We start from the raw sequence: 25,637 nt of genomic DNA, 5'->3' as shown, positions 1-25,637 counted from the left end.
CATGTTAGCATTTACTTCCATTTTCTCCACTTTTAGGAATGTAAAACTCAGATAAAAAATATGGCTCTTGCCAAAAAATACATAAAAGAGTACAGTTCTACATAAGAAAATTAGGATTGAGGAATATGGATTTTTTGGGGCATTCTCTTGAGTTCTTACTGCTGGACTTGATTTCTTGACGAAAAGATCTTTTTAATCAGTATCTATTCAAATTCCTAATTGATTCTCCCAAGGTGGAAGTTGCTCTCTCTTGCAACTTCATTTTATATCATTTTATATCATATATTTAAGTGATATTTCTTCACTAAGTAAAATGTATGAATTTATTCTTTCCTTAATCTTCAAGATAATCCTGTTTTCAACAGCATCATAGAATGTTAGTGGTGGAAGAGAGTTGACAGATTATCTAGTGCCACCCTTGTTCAATTTGCAAATGAGAATATGAAAACTCAGAGATCATAAGTGATTTGCCCATGGTCATAGAGTTAACTACTGGCAGACTTGGGGATAAAATGTATGATTTCTTATAAGAAAAGATGGAATGAAGGAATTCTTAGGGTTAAAGACGTGCTAAACTGAATAATTCAACACTCACAAAAGATTTTCATTAACGACAAATTTGAGCCTACCACTCTGATTTCTGCTCCAATTTTCTGTCAGTCTACACATGTAGCTAGACTTGGCAATTATCACCCAAGCAGTCAACACATATTCTGAAATGCTTTTTGTTAAAATATCTTGGACAACATCAGGACCTCTACACATATGAAAGAGATGAGAACCAGATATGAAAAACCTAAATTGTACATAGTTGTTCCTTTTATTCATCTTTGAGCCCTGAATTAACATTTTTTCCATATCAGTCATGTTCTGACCATATGATAATCATCAAGATGTTGCTGTTTGTTTTCTGCTTCTTTCATCCTAATTAAGCATACAATATGGTTTTGTTCTACTTTTTCTCTGTGTGTGTTTGCAGTCTTGTTGAAAATGCCAATGAAAGCTTTAAATAGCATTGTCTTTCTGTGTGTGCATTCTCTATTAATTCAGCAGCTGGATCAAAGAAAATGATATTATGTCCTATTGAAACACGCTTTGTTTTTTCTTATTAACCTTTGCGATTTGAGGATTGCCAAAAGATGCGTGATTCAACCAAGGCTTCAACCAAGAAGACTGAATTTTAGTACAAAGTTAAATCACAAAATCTGTTTAAGGAAACGTGCAAAATTCAATTTTAAATTTCCCTGACCCTACATATATAGAATAAGTTTTCCAAAAGTATTTAAAATTTCTGATGAATAGAACGTCTTAAAATTTTAACCTCCTGATTGGAAAATAAACATTTATATAGAATAACTTTTTATATAACACTAAATATGTTTGTTTGCCTCTTTCTTTCTTTCTTTGGCTAATGACACCATTTAGTACGTTCTATTTTTTTCTAAAACTTTATATTCTCTGTAGTACCAAGAACAGTTCATTATCCACAATGAGGTTCAATGTTCGCTTAACAGTCTTACCAACAATCTGCCAAGTTAATAAAAGTATAATAGCAGTACACACAATCATCAAAATAATTGACTAAAAATAGTTATTTTTCAGTGTTAACAATGTTTCTCTATTTTGTGACCTTACTATGCAGTAAACAATGACTTGGTTTCCAATCACCAAAAATTTAATTGCCTCTAAAAGTGGACAAAGAGAAACTTGTAATACACATCAGTTGATTTTTAAAAATTGCTTACACAGGTTTTAGGAAGTATGTCTGTGCTCTTGAATAGAAATTAAACTATCTAAAACTACAGATGAAGCAAATGCCCTTTAAAAGTATGATGAGTTGAAAGTACTCCACATTAGGGGGATAAAAGGTTAATAAAATCTATCTCTGGAAACTAATCTGATTAATTCTTCTTTTTTTTTTAAGCTATCTTGCATTGGGTTCCCAAAGAGGGCCCAAGAAGGGGATTCACGTGCAGGTGATAATTCGAAGAAGTGCTCTAGGGGGCATCCTGTAAGGGAGGGAAGGAGAACGGACAGGGAAACACGAATGACACTACAATTAATGACCTTAACGAGAACTGTTTCGGTGCAGAAGTCAGACTGATCTGTGTGAAAGAGGAAGTGTGAGGTAAGAAATATGACTTATGACAACTTAGGAGACTTAGGACAACTTAGGAGACTTAGGACTACTTATGAGACTGAGTAACACCACTGAGAAGTATTTTGCAGGGGGTGGTGAAGAATTGAGAAGCTTTGGCAATTTGGATTTGAAGGAGACTGAGGGAGGTATGTAGAATGACTCCTAGGGATTTGGTTCAGTCACCTGGGTGGAAAGTAACGCCATGGATTGAAAGGTGTGATGGGGGGGAGGAGGAGGAGTCGTCGGTTTTGGGTGACAGGGGATATGTCCAGTTCAAAATTCAACATGTTAATTTTGAGATAGCAATCTAAATGCGAGTTATTGTTAGACTTATAGATCTGGAACTCAGGACAGCCATATGTAACAATGTATAGATTTGAAAGTCATTTGTGGTAATTAAGATTAAGGGCTGGTCAAAGATGCCAAAAATTCCCATGGAAAAAAGAAAATAGGGCTATAGGAGAGGACTCCTGGGATCCCCAATTCTAAGGGAGGAGAAAACAACTCAGACAGCAATGGTGACGGGAGAATAGGAATGCTGTCACCACAGTAATCAGGGGGGAATGTATCAGAAAGGAGGACATTTTCAGCCTATTCAAATGGCAAAGATGCACAAGATGCCAATAGTCTTTGGACTTGGGCCTTAGGAGGGCACTGGTGATCTTAGAGAAAGCAATTTCAAGGCTTGAGAAATGAACTAGAGTAATTGTGAGTAAACAAAGTCTAATTCTTTACAGAAACCTGGCTATAAAGGTGGAAGGTACTTCCATTGCTAATAGTGTAGTAAAAAAAAAGTAATAATGACTTTGATTATTCTTTAAAATGAAGGCAGCTAGAGCATGTTTATTTGTATAATCACCAGTGGAAACGGAAAGATAGGACACACACAGGAAAAGAAGAGACCCACACGCAGAAAAGAAAGACCATATGTGAAAAACAACTGTATCCTGGGTTTTTCTGGACTTTGTGTAACTGACTCTATTACAGCTTTATCACTTTCATCCTCGACATCTTCAGCATCTTAGTACCATACATACAAAGTTGATTTTCATATATTATCTCATTTAGTCCATATAACAAGCCTCCTCTTCTAGGCATACAACTGAATACAAAGAAATGAAACAACCTATCAGTAAGTGGCACAGACGGCATTGAAACCCAAATCTATCTGAATGTAAAATCCATGTTTTTTGCATTTTTCCATCCAACTATATCTTACAATATAGTTCATGGTAATTTAACCTGTTGAAATAAATACCTTTAAAAGTCTTCTTAAACAACCAAAGCAACAGAGAACAACAGGGAAAAAAGTCAGTGCTGTCTCTAGCTGGAGGAACTCTCACAATGCTATTAATTAGTATTACGGATATAAATTTCAGAGTCCACTCAATAGAAGGGCCAGTGTGTGCACTGTATTGTGATGCTGCCACCTTGTGGTTGGAAAAAAGACAAATATTAAGTATGAGTTCATCATTTTAATCAAATCGTTCTCACCCATGTGTTCTCCACTTTGGTTGCAGGTTGAAATCATCTGGAAGTTTTAAAAATGCTGATGCTTGAATCCCACCCCAAGAGGTTTTTATTTACTTGGCCTGGAGTGAGATCTGGGCGTCAGGATATTTTAAAACTCCCCAGGTATTCTAATGCGCAGCCAAGATTAAGACCTCTGTTCTCACTCCTATACAGTAATCAAAGCAAGTTTTGTCATTTGCCAAAGTATGCTTCATGTGTATAGATGAAAGAGAAAATATTCAAGAGAAAGTAAATGATTTCCTCTCAGTCTTCAATGATATCTACTTCTTGGGAGAAACAAATGTTTTGTGAACAGAAATCATCATGTGCTATGGTTTTGAAGAACAGGAACAGAGAGATTTGTGGATTATAATCAAAGTGGACACCGGATTTGTTATCTCTTAATCAGATTCAGCCTTTGCCAAAAGAGAGAGAGGAGAACTCTGAGTTTCTTGAATAAGTCACAGAACTCCTCACAGGAACAATGGAAAGAGCACGGAACTCAGAGGATCCTTGACTCTGATACTAGGAAGACAAGTGACCTTGGGCAAGTCACTTAATTTGCAATGAGCCTTAATTATCTGGAAAAAGTTTCATATGCTGCTTTATTCCAGAGGAAACTAATTTCAAATGTATAACAGGTAATTCAACACAGCTCTCTTGAGAACTTGCAATGTGCAAAACATTGTACTATACTTTGTTACATTTGGAAAGCACTAATGTTGTTTGGAGACACCACAGCACTAAGTGACCAGAGGAAATTTTAAAAGCTAGTAATGCAAATTGTAATTATAATGTGAACTGAATGTAATTTAAAAACTTAATTTAATAATGTTCCAGTAGCTTAACAAGGAAGTTAAATTCAGTTTTCTCTACTTTTCTCTTCTATTCTACAGCTTTCTCAGATATTAGGTCACAAATTTATTAGCTTTATACCATCAAAATCATATCTTGAAAATGGAAATTCTCTTTACTGTTCCTTGGAAGTTAAATTTTTCTATGGTTCTTTAATTGAAAAGGTTGAGTAATTTGCACCATCAATCACCCAGTGTTCAAGTCATAAATCTTTTTTTTATTCATTCATTTAACATATATTTATTAACCAACTACTATATGCTATGCAATCCTTGAATCCTACCACCTTACACCTTAAATCTAATCATTTGTAAGTCATGTTGATTGCTAGCTTCTAAAAGTCTCTTAAATCTTTTGCGCATGTCTATTCTCAGGCCACCATCAGTTCTAACCTATGTTACTACAGATTTATCCCCCTGCCTTACATCTTCCTTTTCTCTACTTCAGTCTCACTTTGCATATAGAGTGATATTTCAGAAGTTCAAATCAGATAATGCTGTTGTTCTGCTTGCTAGGTTTTTTTAATTTTTAATTGAAGTATAGTTGATTTACAATATGATATTAGTTTCAGGTGTACAACATAGTGATTCATAATTTTGATAGATTATACTTCATTTAGAGTTATTATAAAATATTGGCTATATTCCCTGTGCTGTACAATATACCCTTATATGATTTATTGTATATATAGTAGTTTTGAATGGCTTCCATTCACCCTTAGGATAGAGTGCATGCTCCATCATGTTTTCCTTAGTTACCTGGTCCCTGTTTGCCAGCCCCAATTTCTCCTTACCCTTCTCCATTGAGTCACCCCCAAAGATCTGCAGCTCTCCCAACCTTCTCTTGACTCTGAGTTTTTTAGCCCTCTTTTTTTTTTTTTTTTAATTTATTTATTTTTGGTTGTGTTGGGTCTTTGTTGCTGCACGTGGGCTTTCTCTAGTTGTGCTGAGCAGGGGCTACTCTTTGTTGCGGGCTTCTCATTGCAGTGGCTTCTCTTGCTGCAGAGCACGGGCTCTAGGCACCTGGGCTTCAGGAGTTGTGGCTCGCAGGCCCTAGAGCGCAGGCTCAGTAGTTGTGGCGCACAGGCTTAGTTGCTCCGTGGCATGTGGGATCTTCCTGGACCAGGGCTCGAACCCGTGTCCCCTGCATTGGCAGGCGGATTCTTAACCACTGCGCCACCAGGGAAGCCCAACTCTGAGTTTTTTGCGCAACCCTTTCTTCTGCCTTTTTTTCTTCATTTGGATAATTCCTGCTGTAGCCTTCATGTTTCTTTTTAGATATTAATCCCTCCAAGGAGCCTTCTCTAATTCACATTACTGAGTTGAGTTTTTTCTATGTGCTTCAATAAGCTTAAAATTTGGACTACTTATCACTCAACATTTACTGGTTTTACTTCTCACAAGATTGTGGGGACAAAGTCTTGAGGACAAAGATTGTATCTTCATTCACCAGAGCCTAACACTGTACATAGCATACAATAAATATTCAACAAGCCTTCTTTGAGAAGATAACGTCTGAGCAAAGACTTAAATGAAATAATGGAGGGAGCTATGTGGATTTATATCTTTATGATGTAAAAAAAAAAAATCTGCTGTAAGTCTCTTCATATTTCCCTGGAAATAAAACAAACAGACAAGGGATGCCGCTATTTCTTATCAATACGTGTATAACTGGTAGTACACATCTGGACTACATTTAAATGTTCCGTTACATACCCAGTCCTTATGTTTCACCAAATCATCTAAGTCAGATTCTGTGCCAAATACCAAAATTCTGTCTACATCTCATTCTCCACTATCAAACAACAACAAAATTTCACCATTTTTAGGAAACATAATCATCATGACTCAGGTAACCATTTTGGGTTGGAGGGAGATGGAAGGATCTTGATTCTTCCTTTGCCTCCAACTTCAAATATTGTGCAATAAATTTGGTAAAGATAGCGTTAGAGAACAAGTTGTTTTATTTGAATTACTTAAAGAATCAGCAATTAATGCTAAGACTGTTGTGAATTACTAGCCACCTCTTTTATATTATCTGTTACTGGCATTGAAACCAAATTCTCAACCAAACTATCAACCACTTATTTTATCTTTAGCGGCAAAGTTGACTTGCGACCAATTAGTTTACCACAAAGATACCAAACAGAAGCACTCAGTAGGTAAAGTGGAATTTCTGCTCTCAAGGAACATTAGAGCAGTGGAGTCGGGGAGATAGACCTAAAAATGGATTATTTCAGCATAATATGTGATATGATGATGGCATGTGGAAGGTTCTAAAGAAAAAAATGTTAACCTAAAACTCTGAGAAGTAACAGCTTTTATTGCAAGACTTTCCACGGCAAAAGGCCATATTAGCCTCAATCATACATTATAGGACAAGAATAAGCTATAAAGGAGCTAGAAAAACGTTCTGGGTGAAAAGTCAACACAGCTAACACAAATATTGCTGAGTCAGCCTGTTAAGGCCATGTGCCATTTGCACCTCTGCCCTACAGTCACAAAGCTGAAGCAAAAGGAGCAGGGGAATAAAAAGACCTTCAGCACTCCTATATCAGTCACATGACTCAATAACAATTCACCCTAGAGACATTAACCAGAAGAGATCATACTACTCTAGTTAATGTAAATGAGTAGAGTAGCTCCAGGATAAGAATCCACAATGAATAAAGAAACATAGTTACAGAATTAGAAACTCTACCAAGGAAAACTGATTTGCCTATTCTTTACTGTCATTATAGGAATACTATTGCATCTGAACATAAAATTTAGTATTTTTTCTATTCCAAAATATTTTATTTAAAAATATACACTTTTTAAAAAATTTTTGAGTTTTATTTTATTTATTTTTTTATACAGCAGGTTCTTATTAGTCATCCATTTTATACATATTAGCGTATACATGTCAATCCCAATCTCCCAATTCATCACACACACACACCCCCACCACTTTCCCCCCTTGGTGTCCATACGTTTGTTCTCCATCTGTGTCTCTATTTCTGCCCTGCCAACCGGTTCATCTGTACCATTTTTCTAGGCTCCACATATATGCGTTAATATACGATATTTGTTTTTCTCTTTCTGACTTACTTCACTCTGTATGACAGTCTCTAGATCCATCCACGTCTCTACAAATGACCCAATTTCCTTCCTTTTTATGGCTGAGTAATATTCCATTGTATATATGTACCACATCTTCTTTATCCATTTGTCTGTCGATGGGCATTTAGGTTGCTTCCATGTCCTGGCTATTGTAAATAGTGCTGCAATGAACATTGGGGTGCATGTGTCTTTTTGAATTATGGTTTTCTCTGGGTATATGCCCACTAGTGGGATTGCTGGGTCATATGGTAATTCTATTTTTAGTTTTTTAAGGAACCTCCATACTGTTCTCCATAGTGGCTGTATCAGTTTACGTTCCCACCAACAGTGCAAGAGGGTTTGGCTCTTCGGGGTCTTTTGTGTCTCCATACAAATTTTAAGATTTTTTTGTTCTAGTTCTGTAAAAAATTTGACAGGGATTGCATTGAATCTGTAGATTGTTTTGGGTAGTATAGTCATTTTCACAATGTTGATTCTTCCAATCCAAGAACATGGTATATCTCTCCATCTGTTTGTATCGTCTTTAATTTCTTTCATCAGTGACTTATAGTTTTCTGCATACAGTTCTTTCATCTCCCTAGGTAGGTTTATTCCTAGGTATTTTATTCTTTTTGTTGCAGTGGTAAATGGGAGTGTTTCCTTAATTTCTCTTTCAGGTTTTTCATCATTAGTGTAAAAATATACACTTTTTTAATTACGAGTTTCTACTTTTTTTCTCTCCTAGCACTGATCTTTCTGAAAATCTTAGAACATGACATAAAGATTTTGGATCAATGAAATTTTTCAATCAGGTATAAAGAACTCTGCTAATCTAGTAATTACTGCCCCTTCTACCTACCTAGATTCCATATGCTTGGCACATTATATAAGTAAATGTTCATGTACCACTTTTATACACAAGATGTTAATCAGAAAAAAAAAGTAGCAAATATTATTGTAAATTCATTTCTATCCTAAATTTCATGATTACATAAATTATTAAAATACCCCCTTTGTAAAGAATAATAGAACTTTTTAAAGGATACTGTGACATAGTTCAATGAGCACTGGCTTAGAACCAAGGATTTTGGCTGTGGACAGTGTAAAAGTCATTTTAAAATTTTGTACAATAGGAATAACATTACCCCGAAGTAGTGGTAGGGGTTCTTTTGGCTGGGGTAGTGCAGAATAGGAACATGGATGAGAAGGTTAAATAAAATAGTCAATACAAAGGTGATTAAAACATTTCCTTAATTCAGTTAATTCTTTTGAAAACCTGAAGTGAGCTAGGAACAAGTAGTTACACAGATGATGCAAATGAATGAGACGAAACCCTTGTCCTCAATTTGTTCTTAGAGCAATAATGTCTAAGGTATCTGTGGTTGGGACAGAGTGCTGAGGGGGTGAGGCAGTGATTGGATAAGGAACAGAATCACCTGAGGATGAAAGGTTATTTCTAATTAATAATTTGCTCACAGGATTCTAACATATCCCACACATCCCACTAAGAATCATCTCTTATGAAACAGACTTGCAGACTTCAAAAACAAAATTATGGTTACCAAAGGGGAAAAGTGGGGGGGGAGGGATAGATTAGGAGTTTGGGATTAACATATACTCACTACTATATGTAAAATAGATAATCAATGAGGATCTAATGCACAGCGCAGGGAACTCTACTCAATATTCTGTAATAACCTATATGGGAAAAGAATCTGAAAAAGAATGGATATATGTATATGTATAACTGAATCACTTTGTTGTACACCTGAAACTAATACAACATTGTAAATCAACTATAATATAAAATGAAAATTAAATTAAAAAAAAAAGAGAATCTCATGTCATATAGATTACAACCATTAGGTCGAAACTATTTCAATTATACTCACAAACTAAAAAGTCCCTCCTTAGTAACATGATGTGTTTTTAAAGTTTATTTGAGCATTTTCACATATAATATCCTATCTCTTAAAACCCTGTTAGATAGGGCATTTCATAGATGAAGATTACTTGTGACAATTATACCACCAAAAACATCTTGGAATCTGTCATTCTTTTTTTCACCTCTACTGCCATTGAAATTCATTTTATCATCTTTTATCTCAACTACTTCACCAGCTTCTTAACTGGTCTTTCTTCTAATAGTCATCACCTCAACCAGTCAGAAAGAATGGTCTACCTAAAACAGACATCTCTGATTAATATTCTTACGGTCACTCCTTCTGTGCTTCCTGACCTGGTCTCTTCCTTGGTCATGTTGAATTACCTCACACAGTTCTCATATTAACTGCAAGAAGATGTCTCTTCTTTCCTGGCCTTTGAACACGTTGCCTCCTTTGTTCAGAAGATCCTACTCTGCAACCCCCATTTCATTTGGCTAACTCTTGCCCATCCTTTTCATCCTATTTAAGACTTTTCTTCCTCCTGAAAGTCTCATTTGTCTACTAAAAGATGGGCAGTGCATTATTCTTTTGGCATCTGTAGCACCTTGTGCCTCCTTTTCATAGAATTTACCAGAGTGGTTAAAACTTCTCATTTACTTGTCTATCAAACTTACTATATTATAAGCAACTAAATAATAGGAACTAGGTCTTTTTATTATTATAATTAATGAATCCTCAATGGCCATATGTAATTGAAGCTCAATAAAAATTTAGGGAATGAAAGAAGTGAACCCATCCAAGGTAGGATGAGGCCTTGAGTCCCTGTCTAATTGTGGATCCTGAGTGGTTTCCACTGTGCTCTACTGTACCTCTATGTGACTATTTTGGTCTCCACACTCCGTAGCTCTTTGTCTTCGCCCATTGCCTAGAACCCCTTGGTCTGAGGAAGCTAGGGTGTTTGTCACAATATTATAAATTAACTCATTGCAAGTCAAAATTTTGCTTTGTTGCTAAGCCTTCTATTCATGGGGGAGCTACTCATTACTTAAGAACTTCTCTGTGAGTGTATGTGCAAGAATTCTGGCTAGGAATAAACTTTTCTTTGTGATTAAATAGGATTCACAAGGCAATGGAACAGGGAACGTGAGCAAGCCTACTTCAGAAAAAGAAGTGGTGACAGATTGCTGTACCATGATGACAGCATTCTGGTGTATATGTCATGAAACGAAGTCACCAAAAATGCTTTCTGCTGGACTTAGTCCAAAATAACAAACATCTTAGATAAGAAATTTTCATTAAAAGTGCCTGAAGCATAGCTATTTTATCCTTCTCTTCTTTCAGAGGAACATGAAAAGAATTCAGTTTTCAAAAAGCACATAAAGATGGAAATCAGATCCTCCCTGGAATTAGAAACTGTGGGGAATTTCTTTTGGTTATCAATCAAAAGCATTTTTCATAAGCAACAAATTCCATTCTTTCCCAAGATACTGTGGGCCAATATTCCACAAATGACCCTGTGAGTCCCAAATTAAACCTGTAGCAAGTTATAGAAGTGGTTTTTATCATTCTTACGACTGTCTTGCCATTCGAAAGAGACATAATAATTTTATTACAGCATATACTCTGTGAAAGACCATAAACTTTTAATAGACTTATAAAAAGGGAATGTAACCTTTTCAATATTCTGTCTCATCGTTGCATGAATCCATTCTGCCCTCTCCTCACACATAATGGATGCCCCAGGGCCTAAGCAGTGGTTCCACACTTGGGAAGAAAATGTTCACATCCAGCCTTTTCCCTGAATCTGAAGGTTACCATGATTTCGCACTCAAGAATGCTTCCTGGTTTCTCTTTTTTCTGATTCTGCAGCTCCTTAAATGTCCAGTCCGTAGATTTTTGATCTTAGGACAGTTCTGATGACATGCTGATTTCATCTCTATAGTTTTAATTTAAAAGTCAAAATAAACATCTTTCAGGTTTAATAACTGTTTGTTTTCACATGACCACACATTCATTTTGAGCATCATTAAGGATTGTAATTTCTTATTATTTCCCTTCTATCCTAGAATGTGAAATTTCTCAATTTACCTCCTAACCTTGATAGCATAACCAGCTCTAAGTATGACTTCTGAAACAAGACGGTTGATTAACTTGACTCTATGATCCCCCCCTGCATAGCGAAGAAATTAGGCCTTTTTATGCGTTTTTGCTGTTCATTTGTTTGTTTCACTTTTATGTTGCAATAAACAACAGATAAAGAAACAAAAATCTTTGGAGACAAATATGGCAGAGAAAAATGGGTAGTGCAAAGGAAGTAAGTCCTTAACTAGGAGAAACAAAATGGAAGCAAGTTATGAGGAAAGTTGGACCCGTCATTCTCATGAAGTCTGATCTTCATGCAAATCAATGCCATCATAAAGCTATAAAGCCGCCTGCCAACTGAAGCCTTGAAAGTTTCATAGCACAAGAAAAGAGCTAGCTACTTGAAAAGTAGACACTGGTATTAATTTCTGTTTCTTGAAGAAATGCCATTTTAACTGGCTTAGAATCACAGAAAACTTTTTCATATTTTCAATAAATTTTTTAAATTGTAATGAAAATTGGAAGCATAGTGCTTGATATTTACCTGTCCCTTCTCCTTATATCCCCTACCTAAAAAAAGGAGAACCTTTATAAATGAAAGGGTCTTTCTATACAAGTAAAAAATTACCTCAAGGAAATAACCTGAGATTTTCTAAGAAGTGCATTAAGTCTTTTGGTTATGTCTATGACTGATAGCCAACTCTAACAGTCAATTACACATATTTTTGTAGCTCCCTCATCCAAAACTTTCTGTATCAGACTAGCTTTTTTTAAAATATTAAGAATTAAATTTGGAGGTAAAAGCTCTAAAAATCTCATAAAGCCCATGAACTATATCCCTAGGAAGATATACACACATAATTATAGGCATATAATTTCAGTATGTTTTTCACTAGCCCTCAGAGTCTCATCCAAGGAACCTCTAGGGTAAATGAATGACAGAATAAGAAAGATTAGTGCTAGATCATGAGCTCAGCAGGGTAGGGAAGTGTTTCCCTCATTTGTGCATCTTTAACTCTGGAACAGTGCTCAAGATAGCACACGAAAAAAATAAGAATTTGTTATGTTGAACTGTGCATGATGGGCATGTGTGTATTGGGGGATTTTTTAAAAAGGAGAATGTACTTTTTAAAAGTTCATCACACAGTTAAACCTCACTGAATCTGGTAAAGATGGGACAGAAAAACATTTTAAGTAGCAAACCAGAGCAGATTTAGAAACTTGAACAGGGCTACCCACCAAATAAGCATTACTGCTGGGAATAGAACAGAGGTGGCCTTTAAATTACAAAGTTTATATATAATAACATATGGGCCTTGCAGAAAACATCACCACCTCTGCAGAGCAGTATCAGTTTCTTTATCAGTAAAGATTCTATATTGAAAACACTCATAATGATACAAGGGTAGGCAGGAATGCCTTAGAGTTACGCTTGAACTTATATACACAGTAATTTAGAGGAGATTCTTTTAAGACAGACAAAAAATGTGGAGAGGGAACAGTCTAGTTTGATTATTTTAGCAACATTGCAGGTAGACACACAAGGCAGAATGCAAATTACCAAGTAAGTTATGTTTCCTAGAGATTAGCCATTTTTATGACTTCTACTTATCTCAAGGCAAAGCTGTCCAACAGAGATTCTCTCTTCTGACCGACCTTTCTTTTCTCCTCTTTAGTCTTCCTCTTACTATAAAATTTGGTAAATTTTCATTGACAGAAAACCTTACAAGTTCCGATATTGACTTCTTTGCTTATCTCTTAGGAGCAGCTCTGAAAGGGGAAAGCATTACTTGTTTTCTTTTTTTTTCTCTCACAGTTTGTGGATTATACTACTTTGTGGCACCTTAGACAGATGCCACAATGAGTAATCTCTTTCTTTCCAGGATGAAAATGTTAAGAAAATAAAACACGCTCTCACAAATACCTACTCCCTTGAGTTAAGTGGGTGGATCTCACAATAACTAGAAGTCATCTAGGAAAAAAGAAAAAAAAAATCATAGATTTGGGAGAAACTGACAGGACATCATAACTCCAGCTTTCAGAGATAACCAGCTGTGGAATGTTCTAAAAAAACAATTTCTGTTCCCTTCCCACGTTTTTAAAAGAATTCTCCTTCAGTGCTCTATTCAAGAGATTAACAATATTCACTGCCTAAAGGGCTCAAGGTAATATATGAAAAGAAAAACCTGATCATAGGCTCTACCAGTCAGCAAAACAGGTATCTCCTGAGAATGAACTATTCAACTACTCCAGTTTTGACACTTGAGAACCATAGGTGTTCTGTGAATTCTGAATATCCCAATGATTTGAAATCAAGGAGGTTTTTCTTCAGTAGAACAATTTGCTATAATTGGAGACAAATGAATTAATGTTTGAGCAAAGTATATGTTCTTCTTGTAAGTCATGTAGGGAGAGGGGCCACTAAAAGCAGGTGGCTAAATCTATCTACAACAAACATTTTGACAAGCTCCCACCAACATGACATCAAAACAATCCCAATGTGATTCAGAAGATATTTTCACTTTAACAGTTGAGGTACTGGGCATATGAACTGTAATGTAAGTTATATTTTTCTCTAGAAGGCAGTTAGTAAACTGCTCACATTTTGCTGCTGAAAAGGATACATCAGTACAAACAGATGGAAATTTAGAATTCCACAAGCGGCAGATATTAGGAATTAGAGACATTGATTTAACTTTAAGCAAGCAAATGAGAATCAAAAAATACAAATTTCTCTTTCTATAATTAAACACATAACTGGAGTGCACCAAATTCATATCCATTGTAGCTCATGTTTCTTTCTACTTATTTCTAAATTTATATACATCCTGAGTATAATAAACCTACTTAGAGTTCAACTCCTCAATAAAAGGGTCTTCTGTGACAGATAGATGGCACTAAACTATTTCTCAAATTAAGCCTGCCAGGGAGTCTCACTAGCTTTTTCTCAGCATGATGCATGCTGCAATAATAAGAAATCATAAGACTCAAAGAGGTAGTCCGTGTGTCAGGACAGATGGAGAGAACAGCTGAGAGAGGGATTCAGCCAATTTATTAACTCTCTGTGAGTAGAATAAATCATATTTGAAAGAATTCTGAGGAACACTTAGTCTGAAAAAGGAATTTAAATGATGGCAATTTTAGAATGGAGAGAGTAGAATAATAATATTTCACCTTAAAACATCACTCAGTAACCTCTTAGTCTTTCCAACCCCTAAACAGCAAAAGGTCACCAGTGACCAGCACCCCAATTATAGACCAGGCTAGTGATGAACACTTGGGAAACATTTAGACTGATTGTCAAATTTAAAACACTTAATGAATACTATAACATACTGTGGAAATGAAATCCATGATATTAAATACTTGAGGTACCGTTGTTAATTATTCTTTTCCTTGCTCTGAAATGGGATAGCTTGTCCTATTTGTGAAAATATTTAAGAGAACTTACTTATAATTTTTGATACTCTTAAAATGCTGGACATAATCTGAGAAATCTTTTTTGAGAATAATTTCCTTTATACAAGCTCCATATAGGACTTTCGGGAAAACTCAATTTATGTGCTTTATCACATATAGTGATATATCTAATTGTAAATATGAAAAGAAAAAACACTTTATAAGTTTTCCAAATTTTAATCCAAGGGAAAAAGGCATGATTGAAATGATCTAAAGAAAAGTAAATGGAGTTTATTTTTTTCTTACTAAAAGTGAGTGTACTTAACATCAAGAAGCATCTTATTACTAGTACCGAACTAGTAATACGATCCCTAGTAAAATCCCAGGTCGTACTCAGAGACATAGCACCATGCAGTCTTTTTGGCTTTAATGAAAAGCAATGGAGGCTTTTTACCCATGAAATGTTAAGAGAAACTAGTTTTCTTATTATTTTGGTGAGATAGACTTTTTCTTCCCCAATAAAACTTTTAGATTACTCCAAATAAATTCTTAAATAAAAATTCTTAAATAATTCTTAAATGTTGCAGGTTATGTTTTTTAAAATATTTAAAAGGTCTTTTTTTTTACAGTTTGAGAATTTCTATTAAATTTTATATAATAAACTTCATTTCCAAACTGGATCCTTCTCAGGCTCACTAAAGGCAAACAAAAATAACATCTATTAGCCCTTTAAGCATGTGTCTATATCCCCTGGGGGAAATCAGGAAACAAAAACAGAAGTTTCTGAATTTCAGATTGATTACTTATTCAGAAGCTATCTTGAGGACATGGCCTAACCTTTTGATATTACTCACCAAAGGGAAATGTCAATTACAAAGACTTTAATCCCCTTTCCTCTCAATGGGAGAGATATAGCCTATACAGAGAGTTGTTTTCTTTTATAACTCATTTAAATCATTTCTTCTAGATGCTTCATGTTTAATGGTGTTAGATTCACTGACTTAATAAAAAGATTATAAAATATTTGAAGCAAGCACATATACCTTTTATTCAGTGGTTTATCACCAAAACATAAAACTACTGAGGGACTGATTGAGCATTAGATGCATCAAGTTCATATTCATGGCGGCTCATATTTTTTCTCATTCCTAAATTTATATTCATTCTGAGTATAGCAGAATGTACTTAATACATTTATAATTGAATATATTTATAAGCCTATTCTTTACCACATTGTTTTAGGAACTTATGGATTTAAGAGAATTCAGTAGAAGATAATTGGTTAAACCATAGTTAGTGAAGATAAAGATAATACAAACAATAACTCACTCATGAAGTAGATAACAGAGCAAGTTAACACATGATAATCATAATCAAATAATATTAGCTTTCACTATTAAAAAATATATTCAGGAGAATTAGAAGTAGAAAATGAGAATAATTTCCCACCATCACCCTCAATCACTTGAATTTGTTTGAAGGCCCCAGATAGTCAATACTTATAGATGAATCTTTAAACTACATATGAAGTCTTAGTATGCCAACTTCAGGATTCTTTGATTATTCAATAATAATCTATGCATTTCAGTTACTAAAACGTGGTCAGGACAATGATTTATATTCAAAGCTGACTAGTTTTTTAAAATATCATAGCTAGAGATAGATTATCATAATTTGTTAAATATAATTCAAAGCTATTGATGCAATCTGGTTAAGGATTAGGAAACAGTCATTGCAATTTAGTTATAACTGATTAACGTTAAGAGGGACAATTATTACAGATTCTTCTTACGTTCAGAATCCTATATACTAAACAGGTTAAATTGTCAAGTAAGATAGATAACCCACATTTGGAGGAATTCATGTCCAGAGATAATAAGTTATAAAATTCCCAATCAATAAAAATTTCCATTGGCTATTAACTGAATAAATATATTCAAGAGAATTAGAAGATCAGTAAAAGCAGGAACCTTGTTTTTTTTTTTTAATTCACTGCTGAATCACCAGCACCTAGGTCGGTGTGTGACACACAGTTTGGGTTTAATAAATATTTACAGAGTGAAAAATACCAAACTGTTAATAAATAATCGAAACATATGTGACTAGCTCTGTAGGAGCTGCATAAAGAAAAAGGGCTAATGAGAGAAGGAAAGACAAAGAAGGAAGAAATAACAAAGAGGTGAGTGAGAAGAAAGAATGACAGAGGTCTTTTTTGGTGTGTTTTACCTACTTGGCAGCAGAAGAGTGGAATGAAAGCAACATAAAGGAAAACAGATCGCTGAATCCCTCATTCCCCCATGCACATGTTGTCCAGCATTGGCTCCACAAGCTGTAGGCTCCTCATCAACAGCATAACAAACAACTGAAAAAGTGACACCAACATACAAAAGGAGAACTACACGCATTCAACTGCAAACCCAATGAGAAATGCTCTCATGCCCAGACTATCGGGTTGGCATAGTACTTGTGATTTCTACAAGATACTTGAGGAAATGAAATATTAGGAGTTTCTAAGGGGATAATGTTTACTTCACTATTACCCAGTGTGGCCCCTGAGCACCTACCTCTTCCAACCTCCAGTCTTCTCCTCTCCAGATTAGTGAGCCTAACCATCGGTTACTTTAATTTTACTTAGGGGTTTTAGAGCTGCAAATGAGGAAAGAATGAATAGGTGAGTGCCTGCCTTGGGCCTATTTGCCCACAGATACAGTCCTCACATTTCCTTTATTTGCTCTGTATCTCAGAAGCTGGTCCCTGCAGGCTGCATTTCCAAGGCTCACCTATCGGCTGGTTTAGGGCTGGTCTCAGCCAAGAGGAAGGAGACACCACTAGAAGATGGGGGCAGTGGGGAGAAGCCAGGCCATTTCTCCCCATTTCTCTTGCCAGACACACCTGCATCTCCTCTGTGTCTATTACCCAGCTCCCACTGGACAGGCCATCACTACCCACCCCTGGGCTCCAATAAACCATCTCCTCTCTCTAGGCTTCCTACTGTCGCTAATCTCTGGGTTGTTCCAAGAGTATCTGCTCTTGACTTTTGCACTGCAATCAGAAAATAGTCTTAGCTTTGCCACTGTTTAAATGCCCTGTAGGGTGGTATCTGCTCAGACCTCAGACTTTAGACTACATGTCTCTCCTGAACTGGTCTTATCTGCCTGCCCTATGTAGTTTGTCCACATCTCAGAGCCAGCCCTCACTCTGGATTGCTCAGACCAAGCTCTGGAACCTTTGCTACTTTGACCACAGGCTTCTGATTCTCTTCTCAATGCTTTCTGATCCCACGCCTAGTCCTATTCTACTCTCCTCATCATGGCTTATGAACCTGTGTGCCTGTCACTGTTCCCAGTTGTAGAGCTTATATTCTGAATGTTGATATTGGCTGAACTGCAGCACGAAACCATTCTACAATGATCTTTAAGCTCTCATTTAAGATTTACCTTGAACATATTTCCAGACATACACAACAGTAAAATTTACATATCTATGTCACAAGAAAATGGAAAATAGTGCATATTTCCTGGATGGCTGGTCATCCCTTCCATGTGCTCACTTTGGTAATGACCAATAAGATACAAAGGCAGACAAGAAGATAACTAAAATAATGTCAGAGAGTAACTCTGCTAAAAGGGCATGAAATCTATGATGGCCTTGCAATAAAAGAGATTATAATAGTCAGTTTAGCTTGTTCCTATAAATTATTTCACTGTCAGCAAAAAATAACATAATCCCTAAAGCAATGAAATAGTATGTATTAATAACAATAAAACATTTAAGGCTCTATTGATTACCTTATGTTGTAAACAGACAGTAAATGTGTAACAGTACTGACTATTCTCGGCTTACATTTTCTAAGTGCTTATTTTAATCGAACTACAGCACTAATACATGTAAGTGTTACTCTGTTCCCCAGGTTATTCTCTCACCGCGGAGCTAAAGACAAGATTGTTTAACTCGAGGTCTATATGGGTAGATTAAATTCCCACCCAGCCTTGTCCCAATTCCCAAATTAATCTTGAATTGGGTAAGAAATAATAAACAAACTCAGCACTGGCCTTGCTTCCCTAATCGCACTCCACCCAAACTGACTGGATTAGTCATGCCATTTCCCCTTGGTCTCTATGTGGATGGCATGTGTACTTGTATTCCCAACAGAACATTCCCAGCCTCTCTCTCCAGTTCATCCTCAGCTGTGGCCCATGTTCCAAGCCTCTCTTCTAGCATTCTTCCTGTGACTTTGACTCAGTCACCATACAGAAGGTCCTAAGTTGCCTGCCACCCCTCCACTGCACTCTCAAGTATTATACTTGGGGCTTGCCAACTGGAGGACAGAATTCTCAGATACCAGCTGCCTGACTGGTTCAACCTGCCCCTATGTCCAGATTCCCAGAGTAATGTTTTGATCATTTAGGACTGGATCTGGGCCTCTCTGAGACAGAGCCTTCCAACAGTGGACCTGATCACTACTGGCCATGACCCAGGACCCCAGAACCAGTCCCACCTTAGACAATGGTTCCAGTGTCAGGTCTGGAGCCTTCCTTCTTATCATGAATTGAGAAATAAAGATATGTCCCTCTCTAACCCCGTAGGTTTTCAGTTGTCTTCCTTATGATGATTACTTTGAGTTTTGATGTCTTTGGTTTGGTGATTGAGCACATCTCCTCCCCCTCCTCTCTCCCTCCCTCCCCACAGCCCTCTCCCACACCTAGCAATGCAGAACAACTACAGAAGCCCTTAGTAAGCCTCCTGTACTCAGGAGCTTTCATAGAGTGCTCAGGAGTTTCTGAAAAGCAGAAAACTATGTTTTAAAAAGTGGTCACATTTCATATTCTCCTTAAGTTCCCATTTTATATTCCCTGAGACATAGTTAATCAACTCCTCCTTAGCTTGCAGTTCACAAAAGTCCTCCTAAAGTGTGTTCATACTCCTACTCTCAGGGTTTGCAGGATGAGAGCCACCCTGTATCCTAGCAGGGTCTCTAAACTCAAGAATCTGGTAAGAAACAAGGCAACTGATCCTCACTGTTTCTGTATTTCCCTCCAACAGAGCACAGAGAATACATTCAAGTTTATTCTCTCAAATAGCCCTGACTATACCCTAGTTTATTAAAGATAAATTATAATGAGGATTTGTGAACAATGTAATTTGTCTTTATTTTGGTTTAAATTAATGGCACTGGATTCTTTTATACTTGGCAAGGTAGTGGTGGGTATACATCAGCAGAAAAAGAACGAACATCTTAAAATCTTGCGGGAACTAGGTAAATTTTAGTGATTTTTTAAAATATAGAGTATTTCTATAGTTTCTTGGCCAGCTGGTCTTTTTTCACCAAATATATCTATCTTTCCTAACATCAAAAGTAGTAAAGGCTTGCATGTAAAAGTCATAACAGTAATAGTAATGATTATGAGAATAGTAATTTATGATTTCTACTGGCTGTCAAGTACTGTATGAAGTACTTTATGTACATTATCTCTTTAAATTCTCAGAACACTATGCACTATGTATGTTTGTTTTCTATTCTTAGTTAAGAAAACTGAGTAGAGGAAAGGTTAAGAAACTTGACCTAGGCCAGCTAGTAAGTGGCAGAACGGAAATTTTAACCTAACCCATCTTTCCATATCTGTGGCATTGCATACAACTCAATAAACTGCATTTGTGTATGCTATTGTACTCCTCTTGATGAATAGTGAAACAGAATTAGAATGCCTCCCAATTGTTTTATGAAAAAGCATTGACATGAAATGTGGCCTTTGTGTTCAGGGTACATACTTCTGTTGCTCTGAACATTATTTGAATAAGAACTTGCTAATAACTTGAGCAGTTCTAACTTCAAAATTGATGTAATATTACACAAATAGATGAATATTAACCTTGGCATTCAACTTTTTACATTTTCAACTTCATTGTTCCATGAATAATTTTCTCTCTTACAGTTATGACAGCATTCATATGCGCTCCTCTTTTCATTTTGGTACTTCGGCACTTTTGGAAGCATGTGATAAGATAGCTTGTAGTATGGTTAACAGATTAGTACACATAGCATTTCTCTATTCTTTATTTTTCCTGAAGACATCACATTCTCCTGCAGTTTTTCCTTTATCACTCTCCACTTGCCTCTATTTTCTTCCAAAGAAACTTATTTTGACAATATTGAAATGGCTGAGAAAAAGATTCTAGCCATGTAAGGTACCCTAAATTTTATCTTTCTATCCTTCAAAGGAATTTTTCATAAAAAGTTAAAATTAAGTTAAAAACCCATTGATACTATTCATTAATATATTGTTACAGATTCTAAGCAATTGTTTTTTTTACAGGCAACATGATTACAAGTGAATTACAAATGCAGACTTTATGACTCCAATTAAACTCTAGGTCACAATCCATTAAAAACAGATTATACACATTACATTAGATGTAAGGAAAAATACATATGCCACATGATTCGAACTATCAAAATAAGTGAAGAGCAATAATTTCAAATAATTTATGTTTGTCTAAAATTTTTATCAGCATAACCTCAAAAATCATCAGAGAAAAAATTCTTATGCTTAATTTCTACATACATATACATCATACTTTCTCTTACTTATTTCATTATTTCATTCTACCCCAGGAACCTCTTTGAAGTATTTCCCAAGAATGAGAGACTGGAAGAGAGTCTAGTTTTTAGCTGTAAGAACATTAGTATTTTTAGTTTTAAGAGCATTAGAAGTAAACTCATAAATAATTAATTTTAGGGATTTTATTTTGTAAAAATCAAATCAAGTGACTAAAAATTAATTTAAAGCCAATTAAAATTTCAGTATCATTGTAAAACTGCTTAGGAGAGCAGATCTTAAGAAAATGTTATGAGAGACTGTTATAGCTCAGTTTCCACACAGGAAGAGTCATTTATCACTGAAGTGTTTTCTCTGAAATTTTTGAATGTTTAAGAGCTGGGTTACTATGAAAAGTCGCTTTTTGAATATTATGTCTATAAAGTTTGATTCTACCTGATCATCACTCCCATCTGTCAGCTCTCACTTCTCCAGTGGAGGGTGAAGGGATGAGAATTAACGTCAGCCTTGAATTTAGCATCTCTAACATGGTCAAGCACACAATGAAGCAAAGGAAAAGAAGTCAAAACAATGCAAAAATTGGCCGGGCCAAGAATATCTTGGGGTACAAAGAAGTTCACAAGAAAACAAACAAACAAAAAGAGGGACAAGAGGACATTCCTATTGGGAGGTCTACAGGACACACATGGGCAAAACAATAACCCTGTGCCCTGAGCAGCCCTGGCTCCATACAGAGAAAAGGAGAAAGGCAGAGATATAAGAAAGTGATTGAAGAGAAGATAGCAAATGGTTGAAAAATAATTTAAAAATTGAAAAGAGTTATGCTTCTGAGAAGATTCTTAAACTATATCTGGATGGAAAATATGGAGATATATCTGACTCTGGTAAGAACCAACCTGAAATTTAGAACCAACCTCAAAGTGTCCTTATTGGAATACCCAATTTTTCTCATCTGATTTATGCAAGGCTTCACAAAGGCACCAACGGCCTAGTAAAAGCTTTATAATCTAAATGTTCTTAGTACCACACTTTATTAAAGGCAGGCATCTTATCGGAATAGAGGCAAAGAGACTTATTTACGTTTTCTGTTACTTAGTTTGCATCAGGAGAGGCTGATAATTAAACATAAAGGAGGAGACACCGGTGGTGTTAACAATTTAACAAAAACTAATGGAAGTGTTTCATGGACAGCCAAGGTTTGTTGGACTAAATCACCATCTCTCATAGGAAATCTTGAAAAAGAAACACAACTCAAAACACAGGCTGAAGAAAATAACTTAGAAGGGAAGGTAATAGCTTTGTGACTTAGGAATTTTATGAAGGTCCTTTGAGTATTCTTTTGGATTCTAATTCTCCTTTAGTTCACACCATGGAGCACCCAGTTACTATGATTTGTTTGTGGAAGGAAAATAAAATAAGCCGAAGACTTACCGCCTCCACTTCGGCAGGATCATACCACACATTGATGTACGGATGCTGTAAGGCGTCGTCCACTGATATCCTTTTTGCTGGGTCAATCACTAGCATCTTTGACAACAAGTCCCTGGCTTGGCTGGCTGAATGATGAATGAGAAAAAAATAGTAATGTTTTGATTTTGGCAAGGAAATTTTTTGGAGGGAGAAAAAACTTAAAAAAACAAAAAACAAAGATCAATTAGCACCTTCCATCCAAACGTCAGGTAACTTCACCAAGTGATTAGGGAAATGCAAAATTAAACAATGAAAATATTTTTTTATCCATCAAATTTGCAAAAATAAGAGATGGCCTAATATCCACTAACTCCAGGCAATTTCATTTATGTTGGTGGCAGTGTAAATTGATAAAGATTTTTTAGAGGACAATTTTGGCAGTATCTATTAAAATTTTAAATGCGAATACTTTATGGCCCAACAGTTCCACTTTTAGGTATACAGTCTAGAGAAACAATTGACATGTTCATGAAAAGCATGTAGAAAGGATGTTCACTGCAGCACTGGTCAAGGATTAAAACATTTTAAACAATCTAAATGTCCACCTATAGAGCAACTAAATGAGCTATGGTACAACTGTACCAATTATATTTGGCAGTTTAAAAGAATAAGGTAGATCTATATGGACTCACACGAACATGGTGTTAAGTGAAAAAAAAATTTGCAGGATGAAGCATAGATCCTGATGCTATTGCATAAATCTGCCCCTTCCCAATAACACAACAAACATTTCCCTCTCTCTCTATTTATGTATATAAATGCATAGAAAGGTCTGCAGGGATAATCAACAAACTGAAAATCATAGTTACCTCTGAGGAGAAGAAAATATGTACATGTATTGCTTGCATAATTAAAAATAAATTTAAAAGAATGAAGTTTTAAAAAGGGAAACAAAGTGAGTGTACACTGCTCATTTTAAAACTTTTCTGAGCTGCGAAAAAGGATAAAGCAGTGTCTAGAGGGTGGCAAGGAGGTCAGGGGTGACTTTTTGAAGATGGGAGAGATGATGAGGACTTTAACAGGAGCAGAAGCTTCAAGAATTGAGAGGAGGGGACAGATTTGAGAGAAAGAATCCACAAGACTTAGTAACCAAATTGGTGTGGGAGATGTTCAGTTGATAAAATACACATGGTCTACTGTGTGCCAGGTACAGTGTGAGATGCTAGGGATATAAAAAAATGACACAGTGATAATCATTAAGTGTATTTATTTAATAACATTGCTAAAGGACACTCTAAAAATCTCTGAAAATACATAAAATTTTCAAGAAAATACAGATCCAAACTGGTTTAGAAGTTTTTATGGTGAAAATATTCAGTTTATTCCAAACAGATGGTAAAACTTCAAATTAAAGAAAGCAAAATCTAAATTGGTTTGCTAAATTAGGAAAAAGGCAATGTGTTTGAATCCATGAATATGTATCAACTTTTAATTATCATTTTTTTCTGATTACTAAAGAAATATGGGTTAATTATAAAAAATTTGGAAATCACATAAAACATAAAATCCAGAAAAACCCACCTTCCCCACAGGCAATCACTCTCATTATTAATGTATTCTCTTCCAGTTTTATGTGTTTTTTCATAATTTTGATTGTACTACAGTTAAAATGTAGCAATCTATGACATTAGTATCTCTGGTGTTGTTACATTTTAATAAAATACTTTTAATATATTTATTTATACTAATTATATATTTATAAAAATTGCTAGTTAAATTAGACTGGAAGATTTTTTTAATTTCTATTAGTATTTTTTCTGGGGATCTCAATTCTAGAAATTTAATGTCTGCTAATTCCAAACAGATACTGTGAAGTTCACAAGAGTAACAAAAGTACAGAAATATACATTAATTTTCAATAATTAATCTTTCTCATTGTTAATAACCCTGTCATGATCTAACGGGGCTGTATTTGTTTATGTCATTTGTTCAAAGATCTCTTTGATTTGTAACCGATTTTATACCCAGACTCACACAGTCCCACGGGTTCTCCCATCAAACCCACCTATGTTTCTGCTCTTAGAAAGGGTCAGGGAGGTTGGGGTGGTCTCCTCATCAATAGGGACATGAACGACAGTAATACCAAATCATCTTACTAAGATACAATGATCAATACTGCTTGTAGGGAACAAAATGAGGAAGAAGAAAAGGTTTCAATTCTTCATCTTTCATTCTTTCATTTGCAAGTAAATGTCTTACACTCTTTAATAACAGTAGAATAAATTCATCCCTTTGATTCTTTGTATAATTCTTTATAATTTGCTGATTTTATATTACAATTATAATTTAATAATTGTAAATATGTAAACTAGTTTTTTTTTTTAATTTTTAAAATTTTTTAACAATTTTTAAAGGTTATTTTCCATTTATAGTTATTACAAAATATTGGCTATATTCCCTGTGTTGTACAATACATCCTTGAGCCTATCTTACACCCAATAGTTTGTACCTCCCACTTCCTTCCCCTATATTTCCACCCCCCCCACCCCCCGCCACTGGTAACCACTAGTTTGTTCTCTATAGCTGTAAGTCTGCTTCTTTTTTGTTATATTCACTAGTTTGTTGTATTTTATAGATTCCACTTTTAAGTGATATCATACAATATTTGCCTTTCTCTGTCTGACTTATTTCACTTAGCATAATGTTCTCCAAGTCC

At 35.5% G+C, this 25,637-nt stretch overlaps 1 protein-coding gene across 3 annotated transcripts in view; it reads right to left on the bottom strand.

Moving 5' to 3' along the window:
• MAPK10 (mitogen-activated protein kinase 10) overlaps window positions 1-25,637 on the bottom strand; it is a 488,347-nt gene that overhangs the window by 19,044 nt on the left and 443,666 nt on the right. For all 3 annotated transcript variants that reach the window (XM_068542104.1, XM_068542103.1, XM_068542105.1), the window contains one exon: window positions 22,943-23,067. In XM_068542104.1, the coding sequence (XP_068398205.1) occupies window positions 22,943-23,067 (125 nt within the window). The remainder of the gene's footprint in view (window positions 1-22,942; window positions 23,068-25,637) is intronic.

This window comes from Eschrichtius robustus, chromosome 4 (genome assembly GCF_028021215.1).
Source record: "Eschrichtius robustus isolate mEscRob2 chromosome 4, mEscRob2.pri, whole genome shotgun sequence".
Classification (NCBI taxonomy): domain Eukaryota; kingdom Metazoa; phylum Chordata; class Mammalia; order Artiodactyla; family Eschrichtiidae; genus Eschrichtius; species Eschrichtius robustus.
The sequence above is the reverse complement of the archived record's forward strand: the minus strand, read 5'-3'. Positions and strand labels throughout refer to the sequence as shown.